The following is a 9,373-nucleotide window of genomic DNA, read 5'->3' as shown; positions in this document are numbered from 1 at the left end:
GACGCAAGCAAGCAGCAGGTACGGAGCCGCTCTCAGATCAGTTTGGTCTCGCTGCTGTGCTTCCACTGTGTGAATAGCTACTATCCATCCTAAATTCTGTGATATTAGTCATTTTCAGTGCTATTTAGGACAGATAGGGTGGGATGGTATGCACATTGGGGCTCAGGGTATGAGAAAGGTTTCCACGATCGATCAGATTCAAGGTGTGTCAGTTAATATGTAACTAATCACCTTTTCCTGTTTACTTACTGCCAGGAACCCAGGAAGCATTCTTAAAGAAATCATTTCTATGTTGTTACTATTAGTAATAGAATTTATGGGGTTGTTGTTGTTGTTAAAACAATAGAATTAATTTATTATTGATACTATGTTACAATTAATATATTAAATGGGAAAATATGCAAAATATAGACATTTTATGGAGGACTTTTCTCAGGCTGTAGTAAATATTACCTTCTATTCTATGACTGAGTGATTATACGCTTGTGTTGCTGTTTTTTAATGATCAGATCCGTTTTGATCAAATGACAGAATGCAGTTAATTATTATTAAACTAGTACATATTTTACACTTTAGGGTTTTTTATTATTATTTTAATGTTTACATTCAGGTCAATGCTATTTTAGTGTCATAGCTTTTGTTAATAATTTGAATTTTATTTAATTTCATATTTCGTGTATTCATTCAAACTTTAAGTTTGAGTAATTTTGTGTGCTTTTGTCATTTTTAGTTTATAATATATATATATATATATATATATACATATACACACACACTACCAGTCAAAAGTTTTTAAACAGTAAGATTTTGAATGATTTTTCTGGCCTTCCAGTTAAATCTCAAAATCCTGCTGCTCGTGTGCTTACTCCACAGGAACACATCTGTGCTTTTAATGATTGATTTTAAAATTCTAATTGCAACACACAAAGCACTACATGGGACTGCACCAGTGTGTCTTTGCTCTCTCGCTCTCTGCCAGTTCTCTTTTACTTTAGACTGGTAGTTTATATATTAGTTATTTATATGCCGTCTATTTAATTTGAAATAAAATTAAGGTTTATTTAGCTTTATTTTAGTACTTATTACCTGAAATTAAAAATATTTTTTAATTCAACGTTGTGTTTATTGAAGTTTTTAGTTTAGTTTTTCAGTCTTATAGTTTACAATAATAACCCAGGTGACAAGAAGAGACCAGTCAGAGAAAGAAATCAAATCTTTATTCCATTTCTTTTCAGCATAGAAAGAATATCACTTGTGAAAAAGTTTCAATAGTGATAAAAGATTGACCACAGTAAGTTAAACCCCCTTCATATATTTTTACCCACGCAATATTTCAAAATAGTGCCCAGAATTTCAAGAAAACTGATGTGCAAAGCCACTGGTTAAATGTCAAATCCTCAATCACAGGCTTAACAGAGAATACAGCGAGGACCACAGTAGGGACACTGTGTTTTAAATCGCACCAAATAAAACATCCACAATATTTCACACTTTTAGGATCAAGGGGAGTATGAATATATATCTGTTTGTTTCTCACTCTTGGGCATTATATAGATTTAGCACAGAAATCCTGCTTCATAAATCAAGCGTGGGTAATTATAATCCTACTATACACCAAAAACTATTTTCTTTCAAATGCATCATTGACTGCTGCAAACAACAAAGGTGGTTGGTTTCTTCATCAGCTAAACATGCAGTGGACTGACTGCAGAACTGGATGGCTTCTTTCAACATTAAAGTCACTTGAGTCAAAGCTTTAAGAAGAATGAAAAGTGCAACTTGTCAGAAACAGGGCTATAGTGTTTTTTTCCTCAAGGTGTCCAAACACAGTCCATTTAGAAAACCACAACCGAACCACTGACTGATCAATTCAAATACAATAAAAACAGACTAACCAGACTCAAACACCTCACAGCATAGATGGCGAGCACACTGTGTGCAATTAAATTTGCAATTCATTTCTGGCTTTTATTGCTTTAAACCCTAATAAATTATAATATTTTTGGGTAAAAACATTTCTTTCTGACGAATTAAATTATTTTTGTTGTTGGGCCGGTGAAAAGGGCAAGTATGAATCTGAACTACTGGTCTGACTGGGCCAGCAAATAAAATCCTTTTTGTTGAGCCTTTCAAAGTTAATTTAGCATTCATAGAGCAGTTAAGTTGCTTTCATGGTGTTCTGAACATCTGTCACATAAGAACAAAAGCTTGCCACTCCTTTTATAATCCACACCTGTAGAAAGAATTAACCTGTTCCATAAATGTGTGCAATCAGCTTCAAGAAGTGGTACAGCAGCCCTCACAACATTTCAAAACTCATTCGTTCCCAATCTCCCATAAAACATCATTCATATTCATGAAAAAGCAGCCAACATATACTTTCAAAAATATATATATTGGTTCCTTCTGTATTACACATTTCACCCAGCAATAAATTGAGAAAAAGAAAAACAAAGACAACCACGCAACGCTACCAACAATGGCTCGGAAATTAAATATAACGAGAGGCCACAGAATCAACATTTAACAATTTGTACCGGTGTGTTCGTAACAATCTAAACCTGACTGAAGATCATCCTAGAAGTTTTAGAACTACAAGAGACATTGTTTTCAATATACCTGACATGCTATGGATGGTTGAGAATTTGTCATTATTAATAACATATTGGACGAGTTAGTGACAGTTGCCGTGCAATGTTGCTGAGTAGTGATATACGCCTCATTATGGATACTTCAAGTTTCAAAATCACAGTTAAAATATTTCGATTCATCCACCGCTGACTCATCTGACGGGGTTTTCTCACTGGAAAACAGAATACAGAACACACAATACAATTTCAATAAATGTAAGAGAATTGATTGGTCTAAAATCTAAATTTCCACTACCGTAAAAACTGTTACATAATTTAATGTAATAAGGTGGCAACAGATGTTTTCTTTAATAGATGGTTTTATTTGAATAACATTAACATTAATGTTAATCAAATAAAACCAACTTATAAAAGAAAACATCTGTTGCCACTTTATTACATTAAATTATGTAACAGTTTTTACCGTAGTGGGAATTTGCTGCTTTTCCACCGTCAGGCTGAACAGTTCTAAGAAAGATAAGGAACAGCTAGTTAGATTTCGGAATGGAACCGTTTGGCTGATGATGAAAAAGTGGCAAAATCAGAGTTCCTAATTAGGTTACATTTAACTATAAAGGAGCTTTTTATTTAGTTGCCATAGCTGAGTTAAACTTACATTTGTGTTAATGACAAATAAGAGTATAACTGATAAAGACAAATACATTGTATATATATATATATATATATATATATATATATATACAGTGTATAAAGTCTTGGTCAGAATTATTGGCACCCTTGGTAAATATGATCAAAGAAGGCTCTGAAAATAAACCTGCATTATTAATCCTTTTAATCTTTTATTTATATATATAAAAAAAACCTTCCACAGAACTAAAACAATTGAAAATGTTTTTCTCAAATACACGTTGGACACAATTATTGGCACCTTAATCTTCCATCATAATGAGAAAAACCAAAGAATATATTTCTGATGTGCAGCAAAAGATAATTGAGCTTCACAAATTAGTGAAGTGGCTTTAAGAAAAGAGCTAGAGCAGTGAAAACTCCCATTTCCACCATCAGGGCAATAATTAAGAATTTCCAAACAACATAAAATGTTACGAAACTGCCTGGAAGAGGATGTGTGTCTACATCATCCTAATGCACGATGAGGAGGAGAGTTTGAGTGGCCAAAGACTCTCCAAGGATCACAGCTGGAGAATCTTAGAGAAAAGTTGAGCTTCAGGGTCAGAAAACCTTTAAAAAGATTGTCAAACAGCACCTACGTCACCACATCCTAGCTCATCCAGAAACAATCTCCAGCATATTCAGTTATCAGACACGACTGGAACTTCAAATGACTGGCTTCTATGGTCAGATGAAACTAAAAAAATTAGCTTTTTAGCAGCAAACACTCAAGATGGGTTTGGTGAACACAGGGATAAAAAAGTACCCCATGTGTACAATGAAATATACCACTGTACTTTTAATGTTGTGGGCCTATATTTCTGCTGGAGGTCCTGGACATCTTGTTTAGACACATGGCATCATGGATTCTATCAAATACCAACAGATAAAAAATCAAAAAGTGACTGACTCTGTTAGAAATCTTATAATGGGCCATGTTTGGATGTTTCAACCGGACAATAATCTAAACACAAACCTTAAAAACAACACAAAAATGGGTCACTGGGCACCAAACCAAGCTTCTGCTCTGGCCATTCCAGTCCTCTGACCTGAACCCTGTAGAAAATGAGTGAGGTGAACTGAAGAGAAGAAGCACCAGCATGGAGCTGTGAATCTGAAGGGTCTGGAGTGATTCTGGATGAAGGAATGGTCTCTGATCTCTTGTCAGGTGTTCTCTAACCTCATCAGGCATTATAGGAGAAAACTCTGAGCTGTTAAACTGGCAAATAGAGGTTTCAACAAGTATTGAATAAAAGGGTGCCGTTAATTGTGACCAATGTGTATTAGAGAAAAACATTTATTTCATAATGATATTTCCTTCCATTTTAAATTCTTATTATCCAATGAAAGGTTAGATTTTTGTTAATTTTTAAAATAAAAGATCAAAAGGATTAACAATGCAGATTAATTTTCACAGCCTTCTTTGAACATATTTACCAAGGGTGCCAATATTTCTGACCACGACTGTAGTAGCTTAAAACATATCCACATCACATTATTTTGAAAACCTTTTATAAAATAAGGAACTTGACATTTTTAGAGAATGTGGAATTTTAGAAAAATTTATGTGGTGTATCCAAGTAAAAAGTGAAAAATAATCATAATGACATTTTCCTTGAACACTTTAAATATATGCAAGAATAAGTTCATAAAAAAATCAGTCTTTTTACAAATATAATAAAGGTTTTGGAGAGTTTTCACACCTAGTGACATTTTACCTTCTGAACTAACTTTGTCTTGTCTTAAAAAGTCAAATGAGGGTCTACACAGCTCCTCTCTCTGATATCATTTCCTGTTTTATGTTTTTTATTTTATTTTTCTTTCCATGCATTTTGGTCAAACAACATGACTGATTTAGCTGACCTAAGTTTTTATAAAACTAAAACGTGGTTTTGTTAAATATATAAAAGCTTTATTACAGGGGTCATGAACTGAGAAATCAAAACTCCCTTTATATTTTGACAGAGATTGTTGTGCTATAAAAATATTTTCAGAAGCTTCAGAACTCAAAACGTTTTTGATAGTGACAAATGCAGGTTTACGCAGAAACCACACAATAAATTTCACTTGACGAAATTTATATTTAATGAAGCTCCAGAACTTTGTCCTTTGTTCACTTCATTTTACAGCATATTTGTTTACAAACAGGGCACAATTCGATTTTCAAAAAGATTGAAACTAAAAGATAATGCTGTGCCAACTATATTGCGACAAGTGTGAGTAACCGTTTTTAATTACATAATCACTAATTGCTTTGCCTGTTATTACAGATCTTTTGATATGTATTGAGTTATTTATGCGTTTCTGCTGTCAAACATACACAACTATTAGCCAATCACAGCAGTGGGCGTTTACTTCTGAGTCTATAACCCGCCACGCCTATTTAAACAGAGCGTTCTGATGAGGGGGGTCAAAAACAGGACAGAAAACAGCTTATTGCTTCTAAATTATAGTGTTTTTTAGCTGTGTAACAGTAGCTGCCTATTACATCTACATAATTACAAACTGTAAGTCCAGGCTGTGCCATAACTTAGTTACATGATAAGTACATTTTGTTTCATGTAAGTACAACGGCTACTACTAAGTACTTAATTAGGTAATTACTCTGTATTACGAACACCTTAAAATAAAGTGTTACCATGATTTTTTTATGTGCGTTTATGTATTTTTCAAATATTTTTAAATAGATAGGAGTCTTAACGCGCTCTGTGTGCGTAACGCTACTTACATTCTGGTCGAGTTTGTGGTAATCTGATGTCTTGGGTCTCCGTGTGCCTCTTGATCTTCGGCCCTCAACGACGAAGGCAATGATCTGCAGGCGAAGGCGAAAGAAATGACTGTCATTTAATTGCCATTTGACATCTTTAAAATACAGCAGTAAAAACCTAAGATCACACAAAGTCTCTAGGATGGAACAAGGTGCATGCACAAACGGTCTGTTGCACTAACCTTGCGTTTGTTGTGACTGGCGATATACAGCACAGCCACCAGTATAACAGCACAGACCAGATAGGCAAAGAAGTGGCTGTTCTCCGTATTCTCCTCTTGTGGATAAGTTTTCGTGTCACTGTCCTTATTTTTGCTGTTCAATGGATCCTGTTCATTTGAAGTACCTGCACCTTCATCTAGGTCATTTTCTGAATCACCATTTTGTTCGTTTTCATCTGTAGGGATCTCAGGTGTCTTCTCTTCACTTTTGCCATCTGTTTCATCTCCATCCTCATCAGAAGTTTCAAGGTTGTTATCGTCTTCAGGCTCTTCATTTTGGTCAGCTGGGGTCGGCTTCTTGTCAACTTTTTCACCTCCAACATCTTTATGCTCCTCTTGACCTTTTTCATCCTCTTTTGGTTTATCATCAGGTTTCTTCAAGTCTTTTCCTTCATCATCTTTATTTTGTTCAGCTGTGGTCACGATCTCTTTAGCCTCATCATCTTTTTTTTCTTTTGGTGCTTCTTCACTACTTTTAACAGCTTCATTGTGGCTTTGTTGATCGTTTATTTTATTTGTGGCAAGTGTAGGTGGCTTGTCTTCACCTTTTCCTTTATCTTCTTCAGTTTCCGGTGTGGGGGGGTTATTTTCTGCTTTAGGATCAGGAGGGGTTTGGTTGTTTTCATCTTTTGCGTCATCTTCAGAAGTTTGAGGGTTTTCTTTTTCCTTTTCACCCTTCACTGAATCACTCTGTCCTTCCTTTGGGGTGTTTGCTGGATCCTTATTCTCTGATGTGTTCCCGTCATTATCTTTTGGTTTATCTATTGTATTCTGTGAAACCTCATCTGTGGCCGGTTTAGGAGGTTCTTCTGGAGCGCTCCTTCGCAATGGTTGGGAGCAAACTGGAAGAAGAAACAAAAATTACAATAAAATTTTGGGCAAACACACAGTTTAAGCTCATTGTATCATCAAACCCCAAATAAAAGAATATATTTTGAAAGAAGCATGTCCTATTTCTCCAGTAGAGATGTTCCATGCTGAAACAACGCTGTTCTTTTGGTTTTGCTTTAATTTTTCACCTGTCTGGACATTTTTTACTGATTTACTGAGAGAATACAGTAAATAAGGCACACGCACACAGATGTAAACAATGGCGACCTAACATCCTATATACGCAGGAATGTGGTTGATCCACGCTTTACCACCTCTGTCCCAAAAAACTGTCACGCATTACAAAATCAATGTCGTACTTTAGGCGAATAATTAGACGTGTAGAATAGCCTGATAGCAGAGATTTTCTTTTTTATTTCCAAATGCAGTGCGCACCAGGACAAGGATTTAGAGGTAAACACGCCACGAGATCTATAATATAATATTCAATCTATATTATCTCCCAATCCCACAAACATCACATTAATATTACTAATACACTAACTCACCTTGATACAAGCAGAGGACAACGATACACAGCGTAGTTAAGCGCAACATGGCTTCAGACAGTGATACAGTGACACGAGCAGCAAAACCGACGCGAATCCGGTTCAACGAACGACTTCCGTGTTTACACACAAAAGCCTCACGGTAAGATAGAAACTGCGGACTAGACTGCAGTTACACATCTAGTTGAGACTGAGAATGCCTTTTAAGCGCGATTTTATTCATGACACTTGGACTGAATAAATAGCAAACCTGATTCAGTTGTACAATTAAATAATAATAAATCCAAATACCTGCTGCATATTAGAGCATTTAAGTTACGTTATATTTATTGGAGTATTGTTTTATATGGGCCATAGTGGAAAAAATATTAATGTCCTAGGAAGCTCGAATTTAATTTATTTATACTAGGGAGACTGGGGCTAGTTGTCACATATATATATTTTTTCTCTAGAAGTGTTATGTTGGTCTCCAGAACCATCAAAACCATTTAAATTACAACCATTTTTTACTTCTTCCCTCTGAACTACATTAGCCTTCTTCTAGAGAACACAATAATACAGAAGTGTATTTTATAAAGTAAAATACGGCCTTTTTTGGACGGCCTAATTACTGAACATCCCAAATTAGATGAGAAAAAAGCTATTCTATATAGTATAGATTAAATATGCTTAATCACTTAAAAATGTACATTTTGTCACCATTTACTCACCCTGAAGTTTTTCCAAACTTGTATGAGTTTCTGTCTTCTGCTGAAAACAAAATATGATATTTTGAAGAATGTTGGTAAACAGTTTCTGGTCCTCATTGACTTCCATAGTGTTTTTCCCCCATGCTATGGAAGTCGGTGAAGACTTCTAAATCTTACTTTTTATTCCAGATTCCTAAACATTATTTGGGATGTGGCAAATTCAGTTTAATTCCATCTCATGAACCTAATGTCCTGCTCATCTCCCACTAGAGGCCTCTCTCACCATACTTTAGTCCTCTACTGGGAGTGCTCTCTTTCAGGATGTCAACACCCCCATCCGTAACGTGTGACATGTCACTGAATGCGTCCACCAGTATAAAAAAGATGTGAAATGATATGTGTCAGCAGATCAGGGAAATTAAGGTCCCACTTTATATTAGGTGGCCTTATCTTCTATGCACTTACATTTAAATTAATCATTTGAGACAATGCGCTTATTGTGTACATACAAGTTCTTACATTGTACTTATATTGTTAATAATACCTTTATGTAATGACATCTGTAATTAATTTCTGTAATTACATTTATAATTACACTGTTGACCCATCCCTTACACCTACCCTTACCACCAAACCTGTCCCTAACCTTACCCATATCCCACCTCAATATCAGCAAAAGTGTTTTGCAATACAATATGAACACAATAAGTACATTGTACTTATTTTTTGATGTAAGTACGTAATAGTTAATGCCACTTAATATAAAGTGTGACCAAAATTAATATAGTGGCTAACAAACACAGGCCATTGCTTTTATTTTCTTTTGTTTCATTTTTCTTCCTGTTTTTCATTTTATTTTTTTCATTTTATTTTTTTATATTTCTACATTATTTTTTATACAGAATTCATTCATTAGATTCAATATCATTTAAATATCAATATCAAATACATCACATTCAATATCAGTTTTACATTTAACATTCATTTATAACTGCATGCTAAATTAACAAAATGTCAGTTAAAATGATTTAATAAATAAAATGATAAAATAAAAGTG

The 9,373-nt window shown here is 34.6% G+C and overlaps 1 protein-coding gene across 1 annotated transcript; it reads right to left on the bottom strand.

Moving 5' to 3' along the window:
• Nucleotides 1-1,195: 1,195 nt before the first annotated feature.
• tgoln2 (trans-golgi network protein 2) lies at nt 1,196-7,906 on the bottom strand. Its single transcript, XM_079383476.1, has 4 exons — nt 7,628-7,906; nt 6,210-7,090; nt 5,989-6,072; nt 1,196-2,803 (listed from the first exon to the last, which is right to left on the bottom strand). Exons 1-4 carry the CDS (start codon nt 7,674-7,676, stop codon nt 2,801-2,803), a joined length of 1,017 nt encoding a protein of 338 aa, XP_079239602.1. The 5' UTR covers nt 7,677-7,906; the 3' UTR covers nt 1,196-2,800.
• Between the last annotated feature and the right edge of the window lie 1,467 nt (nt 7,907-9,373).

Source organism: Barbus barbus (genome assembly GCF_936440315.1).
Source record: "Barbus barbus genome assembly, chromosome: 28".
NCBI lineage: Eukaryota > Metazoa > Chordata > Actinopteri > Cypriniformes > Cyprinidae > Barbus > Barbus barbus.
This window is presented reverse-complemented; position numbering and strand designations above follow the sequence as displayed.

Excerpts from the sequence above, each read along its gene's own strand:
- tgoln2 (XM_079383476.1), bottom strand. The coding sequence starts at position 7,676 with ATGTTGCGCTTAACTACGCTGTGTATCGTTGTCCTCTGCTTGTATCAA. Across the intron at positions 7,091-7,627 it reads TGTCCTCTGCTTGTATCAAG|TTTGCTCCCAACCATTGCGA; the intron begins GTGAGTTAGTGT and ends TTCTTCTTCCAG. Across the intron at positions 6,073-6,209 it reads CCAGTCACAACAAACGCAAG|ATCATTGCCTTCGTCGTTGA; the intron begins GTTAGTGCAACA and ends CTTCGCCTGCAG.